The sequence below is a fragment of the Schistocerca cancellata genome, chromosome 12, assembly GCF_023864275.1.
Source record: "Schistocerca cancellata isolate TAMUIC-IGC-003103 chromosome 12, iqSchCanc2.1, whole genome shotgun sequence".
Lineage (NCBI taxonomy): Eukaryota > Metazoa > Arthropoda > Insecta > Orthoptera > Acrididae > Schistocerca > Schistocerca cancellata.
Genome location: NC_064637.1, coordinates 104,184,438 through 104,207,450, shown reverse-complemented (window position 1 = coordinate 104,207,450; position 23,013 = coordinate 104,184,438). Strand labels below are relative to the sequence as shown.

The 23,013-nt window shown below is 39.4% G+C and overlaps 1 protein-coding gene across 1 annotated transcript in view; it reads left to right on the top strand.

The window, feature by feature from the left end:
* The window catches only part of LOC126109714 (D-ribitol-5-phosphate cytidylyltransferase-like), a 58,996-nt gene extending 39,709 nt beyond the window's left edge, over positions 1 to 19,287 (top strand). Inside the window, exons 6-7 of the mRNA XM_049914768.1 lie at positions 4,855 to 5,120; positions 19,159 to 19,287. Coding sequence (XP_049770725.1) covers positions 4,855 to 5,091 — 237 coding nt within the window. The 3' untranslated portion in view covers positions 5,092 to 5,120; positions 19,159 to 19,287. The remainder of the gene's footprint in view (positions 1 to 4,854; positions 5,121 to 19,158) is intronic.
* The last annotated feature ends 3,726 nt before the right edge of the window (positions 19,288 to 23,013 follow it).

The window sequence follows — 23,013 nt, the reverse complement described above, 5'->3', positions numbered from 1 at the left end:
TTTTGGCCGACGGGCGGCAGGGTACCTCTATCATGGCCACGCAATTTCCTGATTGGCCAGGAGCTGAGAAAATTGTGGGGGCGGCATGGAAAGTTGTGAAGCGTGGCTTGGTCAGCTTCGCCTAAGTGACGTTACCTTGTCAGCACACTATGGAGGCGCATGATCGAAAAGCCCACCTTGGTGCTCACTTTCTGTTGCCAGGCCATGGGATGAGGAAATTACAGGCAGCTGAAGCTACCGGCTAATGCTTGACCACAACAGGAGAATGAAATAAGCCTTTTGAAATAAAATAAAGATAGAATCCCCTACTATCTGGCTCAACCTTATAAAGCAACTTAATAAACTTATTCACTATTATTTGGTTTAAACAGAGGTTTTCAATCAGATTAGCCACTTGGATTGAGTCTTACAGTGGTTGCAAATGCTAAATTCTACAAGTTTTGCCATTAATAAATTCACCTTGAGAAATGAAATTATATTCCTGCAAATTACTACATATCACTTCATCCTGCCCACTAAATACTGTCACAGTGTTTTCCAGTACACTGATGATACACGTCTGCCCTTGGAAAGATTCCATTACTGACACTCCAATAAGCTGACCAAAGCCCACATAAATTCTCAAACGCATTGTTGATGAAATCTACATCTGTGCTCAGAAAAACCTCGGTGAAGTCCACGAGATATGAGGGATTCTTCCTGTCCCAGTCACTTACGCAATACAGGATTAACAGTTGCTTAAACACATCTGCATGTGTTGTAACAGGTGCAATTCTTATGGCATCAGAAGTTAGGCAGTTGTAATGTATTTATAGATTCCTCACTTAAAGCTCAATTGCAGGTGGGCTTTGATGGGATGTCTGAAAGAACAGCAACTGTTGACATTCCACAGCTGTACTAAATACTTTAAAATTAATTAGCTGACTGCTAAATCCTTGATATAAGTTGCATCAGGTAAAGATTTAATACTCATTAGTGACATATGAAAATTTGTACTAGACCAACACTTGAACCCGGATATTCCATTTATCATGAGTGGTCTCTTTAACTACTTTGACTTCCCAGACTGACCCAAACTTCCATATGTCACACTGTCTACATCCTACATTGTACTCCACTAATTTCAACACCTAATGCTCACAAAATTACTTGGACTCGATAGTAACATTGGTCTTAACTCCTCATCGTCTCGTTCTCCCTACTGTGGGAATTCACATAATGGTGGGAGCATTCGGTGATGAAATTATTGGTCTATGATATAAGGATGTAGATAGTGTGATATATGAAAGTTTTTGTCAGTCCAGGGAGTGTGCACAGACAGATGAAGTGGTTAAGGTGACTACTCACGGTAAGAGGAAATCCAAGTTTGAGTCCGAAGCCCAGCAGAAATTTTCATGTCACTTTTGGGTAGTAGATCTATACCTAATATAGGTGATGCCAAGGAATTCACAGTCTAATTAATTCTGAAGTATTTTTGAAACAGTTTGCATCATCTTCTAGTGTCTGCCATTTCAGTTTTTTTAGCATCGCCTTTGTGATCTTCAGTGAGGCAGATAAACCTGTGATCATTTGTGCTCGCTTTCTTAACATGCATTCAACATTCCCTATTAGTCCTATCTGGTATGGGTCCCACTCACTTGAGCAATACTCTAGGATGGGTAGCGTAATTGATTTGTAAGTGGTCTCCTTTGTAGACTGCATTTTCATAATATCCTGTCACTGAACCAATGTCTGCCACGTACCTTATCTTTGATTGAGGCTATGTGATCATTCAGTTTCATATTCATAGAAATTGTTACACCCAGGGATTTGTACAAGTTGACCAAATCAAATTTATGACTCATTGATATTGTATATTATAGCATAGCATATTATTTCATTTTCTTGAGTGATGATTTTAAATTTTGAAACATTAAAAGCAAGTTGCCAGTCTATACACCACTTTGAAATTTTATCACGGCATGACTCAATATTTATGCAGCTTTTTTTTATTTTTATTTATGCAGCTTCATTATTATGGATAACTGCATCAACTGGTAAAAGGCTGAGGTTACTATTAATACTGCCTCCAAGACCATTAGTATACAACATGAACCTTGCCACAGTGGAATGGCTCACAGGCCTCTGCACAACACATAACTGTACCATAGATTCAACCACAACGCAACACAGCCATTATATTTCCTGATGACATACAGCTCTAATTTATGGCATAATGATGCAGGCATCCTCTTGAGTAAAACATTCCAGAGGTAAATTAGTCCTCATTTGGATCTCCAGGCAGCGAACACTCAGGAAGATGATGTAATCAGGAGAAACAAAATGGATGTTCTACAGATCAAAGTGTGGAATCTTAGATAATGTAATTGAGTAGGTAGATTGAAGAATTTAAAAAGGGAAGTGGATAGGTTGAAGTTAGGTATATTGGAAATTAGTGAAGTATAGTGGCAGGAAGAAAAGTATCTCCCTTCAGGTGAATGAGGCTATGAATACTAAAAGACATAGAGGTGATACAGGAGTAGGTCTAATAATGGATAAGAAAGTAGGAATCGGGGTAAGCTACTCTGCATAAATGAATACATTATCTTAACAAAGGTAGACAGGAAGTGAACACTTACCACAGTACTACATATTATAACCTACTGGCTCTGCAGATGATGAGAAATAATTCAAATAGATAAAGGAGATTAAAATTTAATAGTCATGGAAGACTGGAATTTGATAGTAGTAAATGGAAGAGGAAGAAATGTAGTGGGAGAACATTAATAGGGAGAGGGGGGGGGGGGGGGGAGCTGCCTGGTAAAATTTAGCACAGAGCGAAATTTGATCGTTGTAAACATTTGGTTTAAGAACGATGAAAGAAGGTTGTATGTGTGAAAAAGTCATGGGGCACTGGCACGTTTCAGATTGATTATATATTAAAATGGTAAGACATTTCCAGGGATAGAGATGGACTCTGACCATAATTTATTGGTTACAAACTACAGACTAAGAGTAAAGAAATTGCAAAAAGGACAGAAATGAAGGAGGTAGACCATGGATAAACTTAGAGAATCAGAAGTTATTGAGAGTTTCAGAGCAAGCATTTGACAATGTTGGACTGAAACATGGGGAAAGCAATGCAGTTGAAGACGAGTGGGTAGCTTTTAGAGATGAAATAGAGAAGGCAGCAAAGGACAATTATGCAAAAAGACTACTTCCAGTAGAAATCATTGGACAACACCCAACATATTGAATCTAATTTATGAAAGGTGAAAATATAAAAATGTAGTAAACGAAGCAGGCAAAATGGATTACAGATGACGAAAAAATGAAATGGCAAAAAGTGCAAAATATCTAATCAGGAATGGCTAGAGGCCAAACGCAAGGCTGTAGAAGCATGCATAATCGAATGGCCTCACTGCAAGTGGTAACAGCAGTTCCTGTCAAATCACCAAAGTTAAGCACTTTCAGGCTCAGATGGGTGACGGTGACTGTTCAGATCTGCCGAGTGCTGTTGGCAAGCAGGGTACACTCAGCCCCTGTGATGCCAGTTGAGGAGCTACTTGAATGAGCAGTAGTGGGTCCAGTCACGAAAACTGAAAACAGCCGGGAGAGCGGTGTGCTGACTACATACCCCCTCTCCGTATCTGTGTTCAGTGATGCCTATCAGGTGAGGATGGCACGGCGGTCGGGCACTACCGTTGTGCCTTCCGAAGCCTGTTCAGGCAGAGTTTAGTATAACGAGGGGTGATGTAGGTGCTACCTACAGGATTCATATTATTATTTGTCATTAAACTCATTTGATTTACAGAGACACATTGTGGCCTTTAGTATACCTATTTTAAAACTTTCCAAATGATGTACAACCTCAATTGTTAGTTACAATGTGGGCCCCTGCAAGTTAATAATTTTAATTGTCATCCAGTTGTTGTCACTAATTACACATGCCACTATATGAGTGCTGGAATTAATGGATCAAAGTCCAAAAACGGTACAGAGTGTGTACTAAGATGCAGCATAGTGCAGCATTCTTTGAACATCAAATCAGGAGGCTCGAGAAAGAGGCCACGTGAGTGCCTCCCGTGGCTGTCTGCAGATACAGACTTCCGAATTACACTATCTGGTATTTACCACCTCCTACAGAGGAGACGGCTTAAGCCATCTGCCCCTGACCTTTGCAACTTACCTCTGCTTCTCTCTATTATTCAGCATTTGCCCCAGACATATTAGTGTTTTTTTGTAATGTCTTTTAATATGTTGCCTCTCACCCCTGTCACCCACATGACTGGGTATAACTACATCCACCCAAAGGGTCCTAATGTAAAGTCAAAACTGCAATATATGCAGACAGTTTATTAGAATTCATGACTCTCAGTCACTCCTGACAACCACTTCTCCATTTCTGCCTACATCGCTTTCACCACCCTGTACAATTCTAAAACAATAAATAAATAAAGTTATAGAAAAAATACCCCCAATGTGACAGAACAACACATTTAAACTATGTAAAGCTTTGCCTCTAGAAAACATAAATGAACAACCTAAAATGAAATTGTTTGGTTAACAAACAGATGGTATAGGATGCAAAAATTGCAAAAGGTACTGACTGATACTGTGGCATCAAAATAAGTGAACAATCCGATACCTCACAAAGCAGAACCCGGTGATGAACATATTGATACTCCTGATAATATTACGACTAGCACACTCGCTTTTGAGGCAGTTTAAATTACTTGTATGCCTACAGCTGACCGTCATTCCAGATTACATACCACGTGCAGTTTTTTGTCAATTCCTCCTTTCGGTAACTGAAACGAGAATGAGTTGTCGGGTAGGCCGAGGCGGCAGTAAGTGGTACACTTCTGTCGGCAGGGTGTCATCGTGCACGTGATCGAGCACCCGGAGGGGGACGGCATGCGCGGTGTGTCGGCACTGGAGCTGCACCGCTCGGGCCGCCACATGGCGCGCCACCACGAGAAGTTGCGCAAGGCGGTCGTCGTGGTGCACTGGCTCTCCGCCGGCGAGGAGCGCGGGCTCGCGCGCCTCGTCTCCGCCCTCGTCCTCTCCGATGACCCGCGTGCATTCTCAGGACAGACGCTGTTTCTCTGAGTGTCGGTCGGGATAGAGAGGAGGAGCAGGTAAGTGGAGGGAAGGTGTCGTCAATATACGAAAGTATATTCTTGTATGCATATCTTGTCTTTTATATATCACTAAACATTAGAAATATGACAAAGCGACATTATGGGCTACCCCTCTTCAGTTTTCCCCATGATTGTAGAATTTAAAGGTTAATGCTCTCCCATCAGTCTGTTAAAGCAGTACCGTGCACTTCTCAAAAACATTTGGTAAAACTGATTGTTTTAAATGATTTTTGAGAGCTTTTAAGCAAAAAAAAAAAAAAAAAAAAAAAAGAGAGAGAGAGAGAGAGAGAGAGAGAGAGAGAGAGAGAAATATTGACCCCTTTGGTAAAGCGATCCCTAGCTGTATAGATTTTTGAACTTGTAATCATGAGGTTGTTGGTCCAATTTCTATATCTACATCTACATACATAATCTGCAAACCACTGTGAAGTGCATGGCAGAGGTTTATTCCCCTTCTAATCAATCCATTTGGGTGTGAAGCATGGAAACAACAACTACTTAACTCTCCATTGCTTGTGCAGATGACACTCATCATCCACATAATTTTCCCAATGTATTGTGAATGACTGGATTGGATTTAATTCATGTCATTTTTTTATCTTTCTGTTTACTCTCCATCTGTTAGCTTCAGCCATCATTGGCTTTCAGTTATGCAGGGCTGCATTGTTTCTGAGATATTACTATAGCATGGAGGACACTAGTCATCCATGTGAGCACTATTGCTACAATCTGAAACAAAGCAAGTGTATGTCACTTTACTGCTTTCCTACGAGGGTAATCCCAAAACTAAGGTCTCCTATTTTTTTATAAGTACATAGACCTGTTTATTTCTACAGTGGTTTACATCAGTTTACAGCTTGAACGTTTAGCTATCTTTCGGCAAAATCACCATTTCTGTCGATGCATTTTTGTAGAAGCTGTGGCAGTTTTTGTATGCCCATGTCATACCAGCTCGCTGCCGTGCTGTTTAGAAAGTTATGAACCTCTTCTTTCACCTCGTCATCGGAGCTGAATTGCTGGGCCCACAGTTAACGCTGACAGGTACTGTGAGACTCTGAAAAAACTCAAACCGGCAATTCAGAACCAGAGAAGAGGAATGCTGAGCAAGGGTATACACATTCTCCATGACAACGCTTGCCCACACATCACTCGGCAAACCTTTGCTTTCCTGCACCAGTTTCAGTGGAACATAATCACCCAGCTCCCCCCTATAGTCCTGACTTTGCGCCCAGTGACTATCACCTGTTACCTAGGTTGAAAGAACATTTGCCCAGAAAGCGATTCAGCTCTGATGATGAGGTGAAAGAAGAGGTTCATAACTTTCTGAACAGCATGGCGGCGAGCTGGTATGACATGGGCATACAAAAACTGCCACAGAGTCTACAAAAATGCATTGACAGAAATGGTGATTATGTTGAAAAATTGCTAAATGTTCAAGGTCCAAACTATTGTAAACCATTGTAGAAATAAACAGGTCTATGTACTTATAAAAAAAACTGGAGACTTTACTTTTGGGATTATCCTTGTAGACTCAATCCAACATTCTTGTCCGTAGTTATAGTTAATTTGCTTTTTACATGGGATACTTACCTACAAAAAGTAAATATTTCCTATACTTTTAGTTTGTGAAATAAATGTAAAAGTTAAAAAAAAGCTAGGACAGAGTTTAGCAGAGATCTTGGTGTATGTCTACAATGGTTCCATGAGCTGAGTGATGGAGATCCTGATATGATATTACTGACTCAGAAAATGAGGATTGTGCACAAAAAAGTGGTCATGATTCATGAAAAGAACAAGAAGTACCTGAAAATGATGAATATGAATCACAGGAAGAAGTAATTCAAGAGGACATATTTCTTTTAAGAAAAGATGGAATAGCTAAATGGAGGAAAAGTAAATATCCTGCCAATATTAGAACCAGTTCTTGTAGTATTATTACGCATTTACCTGGACCCAAAAACAAAGCACATATAAGAAAGACAGAAATACATATAACGAAGCTATTTTGGGATGAAAATATAATATTCGTTATTGCTTCATGTACTAATATTTACATTAGTGAAGTTCATAGTAACTTTTTTAGCTAAGAAATGCTAAATGAACAGATGTTATAGAGATCAGAGCTTTCTTTGATTTTTATTGTCTGTCTGGGTATCGGAGACATTCTAGGAAGAGTTTATCAGAGTTGTGGGAAAATTCAAAGGGCAACGAACTTGAATCGTGCTACTTATCCATGAGTGAAAACCAATTCAGTTTGCACTTGAGATCTCTGAGGTTTGATAGCACACTCGATAGAGGTGTTGGCAGTGAGAATGCAAGTTGGCTGCCATCAGAGATGTACTGGAGCTATTTACGAAGAATTCCTAAAAATATTTGTCACCTAGTGCATGTCTTAATGTATCTGTGTATTATATTTAAATTTAAATAAAACACTTTGTTAGCTAGCATGTGGCGTTCTGTATTTGTGTATTAAGTGTATTATATTTAGAATTAAATAAAACACTCCTAAATCATTCACATACACCATTCAAAGTATCCAAATGCACCATTTATGTTGTGGATGACACCTGTCATCTGCACAGGTAACTATGTCAGGAATTATTATTGCATGATTAACAGAGGTTAAATGCCTCTGTGAGCTGTAATTAGACTGAGCTACTGTCCCTACATGAGCAATAGATCTCAGTTATAGTAGTCTGCTGTGAAGCAGTTAAGGATGGAAGTAACTTTCTCATGACGCGGCACTACCAAATAAGATAGCTCAGTAAAACGTGGACCATCACAGAAAGAACCACTACAATATAGTACAGAAGATAACTAAGAGAAATACACAATGAGACGAACAGGAAGGTCACTTTCATTCGATGAATATAATCACACTGAAGTCAGTGCAATTCATGATTTTCTCCTGGAGATTACAAATAGTGGGACATGGTTCTTAATAGGGTGTGTGAGCACCACAAATGGCAGAGCATGTTACAAATGTTGGATAGTTACTGCTGACGTACATCTCCACAACACATACTACATGTGCTCGACGGAATTTAAGTCGGAGAATGAGCAGGCCACCCATTTGATGAATATCCTCTCATTCTAGAGCTTTTTCGTCTGTGTAGTTTAAAGTAGTCGTGCATTGCCATCCATTAAAGCTATGGCAGGGTGAAATGACCCATGATGCACATATGAAAGTAGTCCATTGTCACAATAATATTGAACTGTGAGTGTACTGCGTTCAAAGATTCGGAGATCAGTATGTCAATGCAACATTATGCCTCCTCACAATATAACACACGGACCACTGAAACGTGTTTGAAATGTTCACTGGCTGCCTTAAATGCTTCCACCTCTCACCGTGTGAGGGTATGTATAGCATTGTCAAACATGATCCAGGTAGATGACAAAGCATGAGCGCATCGAACGAACAGTGCTCGTGGAGGAGCTCTCAGAATGAAAGGATATTCGACGAATGAATTGGTGTGCCCATTCCCCCAACTTAAATTCCATCGAGCAGATGTGGGATGCATTGGGGATATGTATTGCAGCATTGGAGGACTTTGCAGAGCATGCATTACCATCTGTGGTGATCACACAGCCTATTAAGAACCTTGTATTCTGTTCTCAATATTGGTTGAGGTATTACATGTTTACATTACATTACTCTGCTTTCAGGGCTCCGAATTGTATTGTGTAACATGGAGGTGTGTAATGTAACTATGTCATTGTGTGAAGAACAGACCCTCAGAAAACTGAAAGCACGAATTCTGAGAGTTTATCCACACATGTACACCCTGTCCTTCAGCGCGACAATGCCAGACCACACAAGTGTTGTGACATCTGCGACAGTCTGGCACCTCGGGTTCACCGTCATCAGTCATCCTCTGCTCAGTCCTGACTTGGCCTCATCCGATCTTCATCTGTTTCCAAAACTTAAAGAACACTTTCGAGAACTTCACTTTGATAGTGATGAAGCAGTGCAAGCAGAGGTGTGGTTGTAGCTAGAGGTGTGATTGTGGCTCCATCAACAAAGTCAAACATTTTACAGTGACAATATCAATAAACTGGTCTCTTGTTGGGAGAAATGTCAGACAACGGAAACCCCACGTTGGAATATCAACAATATAGGAGAAAGGTAGATTGCCGACAAGTGCTTGTACTCCAGCAATTCGTGCAAAAAGGTCTCTGATTCAATTATGGCTGCACGACGGGAATTAACCTACTCTGAAAGAGGAATGATAGTTGGAGCTAGATGCATGGGACATTCCATTTTGGAACTGCTATTGAATCGCAGACAGGCACATTGAAAAGATAGTTACCGTACACATTTAGCTTTTGGCCAAAGCCTTCTTCAGAAATGACACACACACACACACACACACACACACACACACACATATTCATTCACATAAGAAAGCAACACACACACACACACACACACACACACACACACACACACATACGTATGACATTATGACATCTCCAGCAGCTCAGCTTGTGTGTGTGGGGGGGGGGGAGGGGGGGGCTGTCTGCAACTCAGCGTGTAATCTTTACAGTGAATAGCTATCTATCTTTCCCTTATATTGTTGGGTTGGGGTTGGGTTGTTGTACGGGAGGAGACCAGACAGCGAGGTCATCGGTCTCATTGGATTAGGAAATGGCGGGGAAGGAAGTCGGCCGTGCCCTTTCAAGGAACCATCCCGGCATTTGCCTGTAGTGATTTAGTGAAATCACAGAAAACCTAAATTAGGATGGCCGGACGCGGGATTGAACCGTCGTCCTCCCGAATGTGAGTCCAGTGTATATTGATTGGAAAAATGTGTTTGTCATCAGAGTGATTATGCCAAGAAATAAATAAGTAGACATGAGAAATAAAAGTGTAGGCTGCTAATAAAGTTTGTTTTATTTAGAAAGTGCTAAGTGTTTTCACATAAAAAAAATTCAGAGGCAGTAATTTTATGCGTGCCTTCATATATGCCAGTTGTAACAAGCCTGAATGAAATATGTGGCTAGTATTGTAGTGATAGGATAGCATCTATCAATTAATATTTCAATCACTTTTTCTTAGTAACAGGGAAATATCCTGAATATAATAATTTTCTGTTTAACGCCAATAGTAGTGTGGCGTGCATCTGTGCAAGTAGGCCAGCCCACAGTCAATTCATTGAAAGTGGGAAGTACGCGGAGGTGACGGAAGTCATGGGACAGTGAAACGCACACATATACAGACTGCATATGCAAGGTGTAAAAGTACCGTGCATTGGCAGAGCTGTCATTTGTACTCGTGCACCAAAATGAAATTTTTACTCTGCAGTGGAGCGTGCGCCAAAATGAAACTTCCTTGCAGATTAAATAAAACTGTGTGCCAGACTGGGATTCGAGCTCACTACCTTTGACTTTTGCAGGCAAGCGCCTGTACTCAGATGAATCATGTGAAAATGTTTCTTACATGTGCTTGTACTCCAGTGATTCGTGCGAAAAGGTTTCTGACGTGATTATGGCTGCATGACAGGAATTAACAGACCCTGAATGAGGAATGGTAACTGGAGCTAGATGCATGGGACATTCCATTTTGGAATTGCTATGGAATTCAATATTCTGAGATCCGAAGTGTCGAGAGTGAGCTGAGAATACCAAGTTTCAGGCATTACTTCTCTCCACGGACAACACAGTGGCTGACGGCCTTCACTTAATGACCGAGAGCAGTGGTGTTTACATAGAATTGTCAGAACTAATAGACGAGCAACACTGTGTGAATTAACCACAGAAATCAACGTGTGATGTACAATGAACATATCTGTTAGGTCAGTGCAGTGAAAGTTGGTATTAATGGGCTACGGCAGCAAATGACTGACGTGAGCACCTTCACTAACAGCACGACATCGCGTGCAGTGCCTCTTCTCGGCTTGTGACTGTATCGGTTGGATCCCAGATGGCTGGAAAACTGTAACCTGGTCAGATGAGTCCCTGTTTCAGTTTATAAATCACAGAGCATTTGACTCTCATTTAAAACTTAACACATTGAGGACTAGACACTTAGAAGTATTTCGAGCCCAGAAGACCAGACGTTAATGTCATCATTTAAAATTTTACTGGCATATTTGTATGATGTATCTTAAAGTGCAAGAAAGACCAATATTATATGTGAAAACTTAGCTTTTCTTGTAGCTTATTAATCTTCATGACAAATATTGTATGTGAAGGCTTAACTTTCCTTGTAGCTACACTGTGTACAACTTAGCTTTTCTTGTAGCTTATTAATCTTCATGACAAATATTGTATGTGAAGGCTTAACTTTCCTTGTAGCTACACTGTGTACATTAATTTAAACCATTAACTTTTCCTATTTGTGTTTTCACACTTCTTAACAGTGATGTTGCTATTGGCTGACTACGTCACGTGTCCTACGCTCTGAATATCTGCTATCATTGGCTGGCGAGATCATGTGACATGTGCTATGACTGGCTTATGAAAGCACATTTCAGTCTCAATTTCAAAGTTTCAGGAACTAACTTCAGAATCTATACTTTCATAATATGAATACAAAAATATGCAGCATATCATAAAATGAAAATAGGCAGTGTAAATGTTACTGCACATCACAGATCTTTTCAAAACTTTTTTTTTCCCCCTGAGATTTTTCATTCTCTGAAATAAAACCTTTACCATTCAAAGGATTGATATTTTTACAGCTCCAAGGTAAAATATATTGTCACTTATCATGGAAAAAATGTACTTTTCACCTTGAAAGAAGTGTATTTTCATGTGGGAGAAAGTGCATTTTTAATTTAGAAATTTGTTTTTATTCCCCCCCCCCCCCCCCTCTTGTGTGCATATACACCGTGCCTTCCCTTCATATTTTTCATCAACACTTTACTTCTGTAATTATGAGATAATGTAGGTAATGCGAATCTGTGGCATTTCTTTGAAGCTGTCCATAAAAAGTATATGTAATTACAGATGACATTATCATACAACAGTGTTATTTAAGAAGGTGTAATCTAACAGCATATACCATATCCAGTAAGTGCAGCTTCAGTGGTTCCTGGGTTACTGGAAGAACAGACAATTAACAGCACGAAAATTTTTAGTTGTGCTGGCAAAGTCAAGGGTTACACTGAAGTAAATGACTCGTGTTTGCCAGTATGATACAAACATTTCAATTTTAAAGTCACTCCAACACCTTGTGTTTTGATCTTGCTAATTATTTGTTCACATGGCTTTTCATTTGGCATTGTAGCTTTGACTGGACCCTATTTCAGACATTACCATTGCAGAAAATACATGGAAATTGCCAGAAATCAAGCTTGGTACCACCTGGTCAGTAGCTGGTGATGTTAACCACTAGGCCACTTGGATGAAAACTGACCCAATTTGCATGAGGCAATGCTACATTAGAGTGCTGTAAAGGGAAGGATGGAAAACACACAAACTTCATGTGAAAATATTTATACAACTAAGTTTAAAACTTTAAAGCATGTATTCAGATAATTACTGTGCTGATAAATACACAAATTGGAGGTTCAAAGTCCTGAATTACACTAAACTAAAAGTACAGCAAACATTGTGTTAAATATTGTGAAATAATAAATTGTCATATATTTATATGGAATTATTCATATACCATCCAAAAATATTCATACACCTTGATTTCCATGCCCTTGATGATTTTATTGCACAGTTGCACATGAAATGTGTCATTCCATATAAACTGTTCAGACCCACACACATCTTTTAGTTTGTGGCTGCCTATGGACAAATCACTGTATCATAAAACACACAGGAGAAGATGAATGTCTAGGATTATGTGTGCGCAATTTTGAAAGTTACATTAAAGTTACAAAACATTACTGACAGAGAACTATGTCCTACATTTTCTACTTCAGTCTTATGACTTGTTTGTTGTAACCTGCTACAGACAAAAATTTACTGGAGATTTAAGAAATGTGTTGGAAAATTTCTCAGCATCCGCAAGCTTTCAACTGTGCAATATATGTGCTGTTTACATAGTGTAAATATTACAGGAAAATCATTCACAGAGCTAGCAAATAAGTCTCATGATACAATAAAAATTAAGTTAGAAAGTTTTTTATGTGGTTCACAACAAATGAGAGCAATGTCACAGACAGTCACTGTATTTTGTTCACTGTATAAAGTAACAGGATGCTTTTGACTTCATAAACAAAGCAAAGAAAAAACTATTGGGTTGGTGCATGAATGTGTAGCATTGTTCTGCATGTTTAATCAACACTAAAAAGAAATTAGTCATCAATAGTATACTCTCCTTCACAATTAACAACTCTCTGCCAATGCTGGGGGAACTTTTTGATTCTGCAATTGTAGAAATCATTTGGTATTAAGGTGAAGAACTCATCAAGCTATGTTCAGAGTGCATTTTGATCTGGATAGGAAATTCCTTGAAGACTGTTCAAAAGAGAGCAGAGAGGTGAAACTCTGAGAGCGCAAGATCAGGTGAATAAGGTGGGTGACTAATGACTTCACAACCTATCGCCTTTACAGTGCTTTTTGTCAGTCTAGCATAATGTGGGCAGATATTATCGTGGAGTAGCATCACATTATCGTGGAGTAGCATCACTTCACATCGTCTTCCTGGTCATTATTCTCGGATTGTGTCTACAAGATGTCTCAGTTGTTGATAATAAATATCAGCAATGATGGTTACACCTCAGGGAAGCAATTCATAGTACACCACACCATTGCTGTTCCACCAGATGCAAGACATTGTCTCTTGCAGATATGCACAGTTTTTGCATGGGAAGTTGCTACTTTGTTTGGGTTCAACCATTCCTTTTTTTTTACCTTACTTTAGCATAAAGACAATATTTATCATCACCAGTAATGATACAGTGTAGGAACAGTCAGTGTTGTTCACTATCCAATTGATGACGAGCAAGCAGAGATGCACATATGGCCACCTGCTGATTTTTTTGGATTTTACCTCAGAGCACGCGGTACCGATACATCCAATTTTTGAACCTTAACTGTTACATCCAAGTGTTGCACAATAGTGGAATGATCACGGTTCATCACGTGTGCCAGTTCTTGACTGCACTGACATAAATCATTGTGGATTAATCTGTTTAAATGATCTTCATCAAACCCTGAAGGTTTTCCTGAACATGAAGAGTTACTAATGTCAAAAAGGATCCTCCTTAAAACGAGAAAACAATTCTCTTGCTGGGCTCTGTGCAGTGGCATTATCCCCAGACAAGGTACAAATGTTTCTGGTTACCTCCGCTGCTGTCACCTCTCTACTGTACTCAGACAGAAGGATGTGTTGGAAATGTTCTGATTTCTGCACTTGGCATGGCATTTGCAGCATCCACAGCTCCACTCACTGTTCTCAAATGACAACATGTGAACTCAAACAGCAACTACAAATAAAAAATGATAATCAATAAATTTGATGCAATTTGTTATTGGTCCAGTTTTATCATACAGCACAAACTGTACAACTGATATTGGACAGGTCAAAGATAAGTTACAATAATACATAGTATTAGCAAAATAGGCAAATTAAAAATAGGTACCTGTTACAATTAATTTTGTTACGTATTCAGAAATTCTCTGAAAGAGTAGAAACAGTGCTTTATTAGAAATGCGTTTAGTTTAGCTTTAAATATTGGACGAGTAGCATTTTGTATTTCCTCTGGTATCTTATTGTGTAGTATTACACCAATGTTAATTATACTCCTCTGACAGGTGGTTGTTCTGTGATGTTTTTGATGTATATTTGATTTACCTCTGGTACTATGGTTGTGTACATTTTTGTTCTGTAGCGGTTTGCCTGTTTCCAGGAGTTAGTCCCTAGTGAACAGTATACAGGGCTATTACAAATGATTGAAGTGATTTCATAAATTCACTGTAGCTCCATTCATTGACATATGGTCACGACACACTACAGATATGTAGAAAAACTCATAAAGTTTTGTTCGGCTGAAGCCGTACTTCAGGTTTCTGCTGCCAGAGCGCTCGAGAGCGCAGTGAGACAAAATGGCGACAGGAGCTGAGAAAGCGTATGTCGTGCTTGAAATGCACTCACATCAGTCAGTCATAACAGTGCAACGACACTTCAGGACGAAGTTCAACAAAGATCCACCAACTGCTAACTCCATTCGGCGATGGCATGCGCAGTTTAAAGCTTCTGGATGCCTCTGTAAGGGGAAATCGACGGGTCGGCCTGCAGTGAACGAAGAAACGGTTGAACGCGTGCGGGCAAGTTTCACACGTAGCCCGCGGAAGTCGACGAATAAAGCAAGCAGGGAGCTAAACGTACCACAGCCGACGGTTTGGAAAATCTTACGGAAAAGGCTAAAGCAGAAGCCTTACCGTTTACAATTGCTACAAGCCCTGACACCTGATAATAAAGTCAAACGCTTTCAATTTTCGGCGCGGTTGCAACAGCTCATGGAAGAGGATGCGTTCAGCGTGAAACTTGTTTTCAGTGATGAGGCAACATTTTTTCTTAATGGTGAAGTGAACAGACACAATGTGCGAATCTGGGCGGTAGAGAATCCTCACGCATTCGTGCAGCAAATTCGCAATTCACCAAAAGTTAACGTGTTTTGTGCAGTCCCACGGTTTTAAGTTTACGGCCCCTTTTTCTTCTGCGAAAAAAACGTTACAGGACACGTGTATCTGGACATGCTGGAAAATTGGCTCATGCCACAACTGGAGACCGGCAGCGCCGACTTCATCTTTCAACAGGATGGTGCTCCACCACACTTCCATCATGATGTTCGGCATTTCTTAAACAGGAGATTGGAAAACCGATGGATCGGTCGTGGTGGAGATCATGATCAGCAATTCATGTCATGGCCTCCACGCTCTCCCGACTTAACCCCATGCGATTTCTTTCTGTGGGGTTATGTGAAAGATTCAGTGTTTAAACCTCCTCTACTAAGAAATATGCCAGAACTGCGAGCTCGCATCAATGATGCTTTCGAACTCATTGATGGGGACATGCTGCGCCGAGTGTGGGAGGAACTTGATTATTGGCTTGATGTCTGCCGAATCACTAAAGGGGCACATATCGAACATTTGTGAATGCCTAAAAAAACTTTTTGAGTTTTTGTATGTGTGTGCAAAGCATTGTGAAAATATCTCAAATAATAAAGTTATTGTAGAGCTGTGAAATCGCTTCAATCATTTGTAATAACCCTGTAGTTTCATAAATGAATAAACTTGGAACATTTAGAACCCAAGCTCAATAAAATGGGATTTACAGGACTCCATCTTTTTAACACCACAAATTATTCTTAGAGCTCTTTTTTGCATTCTAAAAACCTTTACACTGTGAGTTGAGTATCCCCAGAAAACGATCCCATATCGGACTAATGAGTGGAACTGTGGATAGTATGCCTGCAGTACTGTTGTTTTGCTTGTTGTAGCCTTTAAAATTCTTAGGCCATAGCATACAGATGATAGTTTCTTAGACAACTTATTTATATGTGTGCCCCACTTTAAGTCTTGCTAAACCCATAGACCCAAAAATTTTGTGACACTTAGACCCATAGCAACCGGGAACATTCAAAACAAAAACACTACGAACTTATGCACCAACCTAGTATATCGCTGATGGTCTTCACCCCTCATAAATTATGGGACTGTATAATGTGAACACCAACAGAAAGTTAAAAAAATGGGCATTGAACTAAAATCAAATTTGTGTATTTCTTTATTTAGTAGGTGAAGAATACATGCATTACAGTAGGTGCTGTAGACATGCAGCTATTAAGGAACACTAAACTGCTGATTTATACTGAAATTGGATTGGGTTACCAAAATTGGATCAGAAACTACTGAAGGGAAAGATGTCTTTACATCTGCGCAGATTTGTAAAGGCTGTTAATTTCCAGACAGGCTTCAAAGTCAGAAACTAGTGTTTGCGGCTAGAATAATGTATGTCTCAGTGGCGAAAAATCTTAGAGCAATAGAAGGAGACGGTGCAGAAAGCATTTCAGAAGTATTCAGAACAGGGTGAAACCCGCCGCTTGGTTAATCCTGGCCCAGGTAGAAAACAAAACACAGGCTTCTTACAAGGGAACCCCCCCATCACACCCCCCTCAGATTTAGTTATAAGTTGGCACAGTCAATATGCCTTGAAAAACTAAACACAGATCAATCGAGAAAACAGGAAGAAGTTGTGTGGAACTATGAAAAAAATAAGCAAAATATACAAACTGAGTAGTCCATGCGCAAGATAGGCAACATCAAGGATAGCGTAAGCTCGGGAGCGCCATGGTCCCGTGGTTAGTGTGAGCAGCTGCCGACCAAGAGGTCCTTGGTTCAACCCTTCCCTCCAGTGAAAATTTTATTTTCGCAAAGTTATGATTTGTCCGTTTCTTCATTGACGTCTCTGTTCACTGTAATAAGGTTAGTGTCTGTGTTTTGCGACTGCACCACAAAACCATGCGATTAGTAGACTAAAGGACGTGCCTCTCCAATGGGAACCGAAAAAATTTGATCGCAAGGTCATAGGTCAACCGATTTCTCCACAGGAAAACACGTCTGATATATTCTATACGACACTGGTGACGGCATGTGCGTCACATGACAGGAATATGTTGTCGACCCACCTAACTTCTACACTTGGCGAATGGGTAAAAACATTCTTCTACCTTGCCCGATTTAAGTTTTCTTGTGGATGTGATAATCACTCCCAAAAAAGTGATGAAAACATAAGAGTTTGTCACATAAACTGCAACAAATGAATGCAACAGTTTCACAGTCGCACAGTTTTCCCTGTGCTCTGTCAAAACATATGTTTTTAACGTTTTCAAATTTTTCCGTGTGTAGACCGTGAAATCCTGTTTATGTCCAAGCAAATCTGAAGATGTCCTAGAATTTTGGAGAGCGAAGTTGATTATGTGTGAGTGCCTGAACTTTGATAATTGTCTGAAAATAAAAAATTAAATTTTTCACTCGAGGAAAGACTTGAACCAAGGACCTCCCGTTCTGCAGCTGCTCACGCTACCCACGGGACCACGGCGCTCCTGAGCTCAGATCATCCCAGATGTTGCTTATCTTGCTCATGGACTACTCAGTTTGTATATTTTGCTTATTTTTCTCATAGTTCCACACAACTTCTTCCTGTTTTCTCGATTGATCTGTGTTCAGTTTTTCAAGGCCTATCCACTGTGCCAATTTATAACTAAATCTGAGGGGGGTGCGATGGGGAGGTTCCCTTGTGAGCACAGGTAGACGCATCAGATGGTAATGGCACAGTGCTCAGCTCAGCATGCAGCAATCAAGTCTGCAGCAACTTAAGTCCTCCAATTTTTCAGCATTATTATATTTTGGATTTTGTAGATGATGTCTTTGTGCTTCTTTACAATTGTCAGGTGTCAGTACGGAGAGTGCTCATTGGCTACTAACTGGCTGGTTTGTTTTGCCTCAAAGTTCAAGACCCAATGCGTCTACATGTGCTAAGTAGCCTGTGTTTTGTTTTCTACCTGGGCCAGGATTAACCCAGCGACAGGATTCACCCTGTTCTGAGTATTTCTGAAAAGCTTTCTGCACTGTCTCAAGTGTGTTATCATTTCCAAACAGTCCAATGTGAAATAACTACTGTTTCTGCTCTGTTACCTGTTCCTCCAATCACGTAGTTGAGAATTAGTGCACAGTAGTACATCATATTAGGTTGAAACTGCCTTGGCAGCTTCTCTCCTTAAAGTAAAGGACAGTTAGTCAATAATCCATAAGAATAATTGTGGGAAAACTACAACCAAGTACGTCCGCAGCTCGTGGTCGTGCGGTAGCGTTCTCGCTTCTCGCGCCTGGGTTCGATTCCCGGCGGGGTCAGGGATTTTCTCTGCCTCGTGATGACTGGGTGTTGTGTGATGTTCTTAGGTTAGTTAGGTTTAAGTAGTTCTAAGTTCTAGGGGACTGATGACCATAGATGTTAAGTCCCGTAGTGCTCAGAGCCATTTGAATTTATAACCAAGTACAAATACAGAAATGTATATTTCTAAGACAGCTGTAAGTTAAAAGGAATTCAAAAATGAAGTTTCCTTTTCAGGCAGAAAAAGAGAAGATACAGGAATTGGGTCTATGTGAACTGGATGAGAATGTTGTGCAGCACACGTCAATGAGGGAGACCCGTGACAGCATAGTGAGGACGTGTGAAAAAAACCAAACTTTCTGCTACTTTTTCTGTATTTGTTTTTGTAATTTTATTTTCAACTGTTCTTTTCTTATAAAGGCTTTGTGGTAAGAATGTTTAATGAATATCAAAACTTATGAATTTAGTTCTTTCAGAGATGTTCGAAAGTTGAAAAATTTGCTGCTACATATTATTTTGTAAACTTTGTTAAGTGCATACTTATTATCGCATTTCATGATACACATTTATACAATATTGAACTGCAGTAATAGACAATTACTTCTTAATTCATTTAAATTAATTTTGTTATTTGTAAGATCTGTATTGTATCCCCAGCTGCACAAATAGCTGGAGTTGTACCAAAACATTGAATCTGTTTGAAGGATCTCATTTAATTTTTTAACATGTTATAGTAATGAAGAGGCATTATGTGTTGTACCTGATACATGTGCAGTCCCATCAGTGTTTGAGAAAATGGTCTTATTCACTTTTTACTGGACCTTTTTTGGTTTGTCTTTTGGCAGCCTGTAGTGCGAGAGGAAGAAAGAAAACGAAAAAAAAGGAAAAAAAAAAAACGAGGTTAGTTGGATCCCTCCTGAAATTGCCCCTGATATGTCAGACTGTTAGTGTCGTAGAATGCCACAGTATTGATGTGGTGTGTGCTTTGTAAATGTATTTGTAGGTTTTTGGCAAGTCTCATTTTGACATATAAGTGTCTTGTTTATGTAGTAAATGTCATAAAGTAATATTCAGTAGATAGGTGGTGTAGCTGCTAATTCATGCCCGCATAATGTTATTGGTGTGTATTACAAACGTAGAATATGTGTCTCGAAGTAGTTGTATAATATTAATGTAAACTGGATGTAAAGTCTGTTTAACTGAAACTTGAAACGGGTAAAATACCATATATTTACATGGATGTTGGTTAATTTTTCTTTGTAGTTTACACTTATATTAATGTTTACACTAACTGCAAATGATGGAGTTCTATTTTTCTGTAGCTTCTTGTGACTCCTAAAAGGAATGAGATTATATGTCGATTTACTTATATTAATCATTGAATACAATTGTATATACTGTATGAGAGTCAATTCAACAGATCTTAGAGATGCGGTGTATGTGCTTGTCTTCCTTCCTTTATTTTTTGATGTTAAAATTATTGGAATTTAACACTGAAGCCAGCAGCAAATATTGGATGTGTTATAGAGTAGTGTTTTAGCACACAACATATAATTCAGATTATTATATTTCATGTATATTTTACTCTAGAGATTTTCCTGGTGATCAGTGTGGTGAGGAAACCACAGTACAAAATAAAGTGATGAGAAAATATTGATAAATTTTCCTGCCATTGAGAGTACAACACATTGTTGTAGTCTAAAAAGATTAATTACAAAACTTCTTCACAGCAATAATTTTTATGAAGTTCCACATTATTAGGAGCTCGAATACAGCTGGACTAGCAAAAATTGCTAGATTTTTAATGCTGTTTCCATTAAAAATTTTAATATTCGTGCTGCGTTATATTACTTTATAATAAAGTTAAAAGCTCGATTATAGCTGATCTAAGGTAAAATTGCAAGATTTTGAATGCTATTTCAGCGGCTCAAAGCTAAAGAAAATTTTGGACGAAGAAGGGACAGCTGTTAATGATTGCAGAACTTGAAAAGTGGCCAGTTCTGAAATAAACCAGATGTGGTACCTGGGCCACTAGACATGATTCCATGAGAATATGTACTGTGATTTGTTCCTCTTACAGGTGTAACAGTCCCGTCCCTTGATTTCAGTGTCACTTTTACAAATATCTTGTTTGTCTTTTTAAAATTGTTGTATATTTTTAAATATGTTAGACTGATAATTATAATATTTAGTCAGCACTACTGACATCTAGATAAAAGAAATTTCTGCATTTAGTGCTAGTAATATAGTTCTGTGTCTGCAGTTATGTTAATTAAGAAAGTGGAAGTTGCTGAAAACTGAACTTTGCACAAAAAAATGTATTTTGTTGGAAATTTAACTTAACAGGAGGTGGCTTTATGAGGGGAGCCATTGTTTCTGTTCTCCATTCCCTACAGTCACTAGGATTTTGACTCGAAAACTACAGTGCTTGGGAAGACAGATATATTTTTGTAGATTGAGGCAGGTAATTGAAGACTATAAACTATAAGAAACACTGAAAGACATGAAGATTCCTGTGTTATTTTTGTGACCCAGCACAACAACTTACTACAATATCACATGTCAATTTTCAGGAATAATGGAACTTTGCATTACAAGTGCCACACATAAATAAACAGTGGTCCTCTGTTAGAAGTTCTAAAATGAGTCAGGAGAGTTCTCTTGATGTTGTTGCAGCCATTGAATGTTGGAAACCTGCAGTGAAATTTTCATTTACTTTGTGTTAGTTGGTATCCCAGTATCAAATGGAAAATTGCTGATAGACACATATAAAATATGCAACTCTATCCTAGTTTTCTGAAGCAGTAGTTCCTTCATTGGGAGGAAACAGGAATAAAAGGATAGGAGTTATCGTGTCTACCCATTCGAGTTGATATTTTGAGTGCCACCCTTTCGATCATTGCTGAACTTGCAGTTCTCCACTAGAATGGTTCACACTGTTTATTTGTATGCATCATTCAAACTACCGCACTGAAGTATTTTGTCATTAGTGCACACACACTGACTGCCATTGCAAGAAGTAAAGGAGCACAAGTTGCTCTCGGACATCTGGCTCCAACTCCACTCGCAAGGAAATAACAACTCAGCTCCTATACCAGCTCGTCAGAGAAAATGAATATTACTTAGAAAATTGTCTCAGTGAGTTCCTAAAGATTTTAAAATGAAAGCTTTGAAGCATGAAATAAAAGGTGGGTCAGTCATGAATACTTTACGAGGATTATTTCTTAAACAGGGCAGTTTTTTAAATACGTTTCCATGTAAAGTTTATTTGACATTGCTGCTTTACAGTGCCCCAATATAGTCTTCCTGCTTCTAAGCAACATGTCCGAGTGTTGGGAAAGTTTTACAGTTTGATCTGACACACAGTCTTCGTTCAGCTGACTAATGGCCCATGTAGCAGATGCACCAAGCTCTCACAGAGATGAATGCAAAATTGTTTCAACTTTGGGAATTAGTCAGACAGTGGACTAATGTCAGGGCTGTAGGGAGCTGGAGGTACCACTTTCTACCTGTATTGGCACAGCTTTTGAGTTATAACTTTGGCACTGTATGGGCGGGCAAACATTGTCGTGGTGAATGAGTAACCTGGCCTCGACGGAAACGTTGGACTCTAATTATTGCTCGACCTTAGAGTTTGACGGAATTTTTTGGCCCACAGGGAAGTCTTGTACTCGCCACTCATCCGACTCTTGCTCAAAGCATGTAAGCCACATATCATCAATAGTGACAATTTGGTGCAAGAAAGCTTGATCTTCAGTGTTAAATCTGTCTTTTTGGAAAGGTTATGATGACTAGGTGTTTGCAGTTCAGTACTCAAGTAGTGAGGGACCTATCACAAAGAAATCATAGAGTGTCAGAAATTTCCTCACGTGTTGCGCTCCAGTCTCCTTCGAGAACACCAGCCACAAGTTTCACACTCCATTACATCTACATCTACATCTACATCTACATCCATACTCCGCAAGCCACCTGGCAGTGTGTGGCGGAAGGTACTTTGAGTACCTCTATCGGTTCTCCCTTCTATTCCAGTCTCGTATTGTTCGTGGAAAGAAAGAATGTCGGTATGCCTCTGTGTGGGCTCTAATCTCTCTC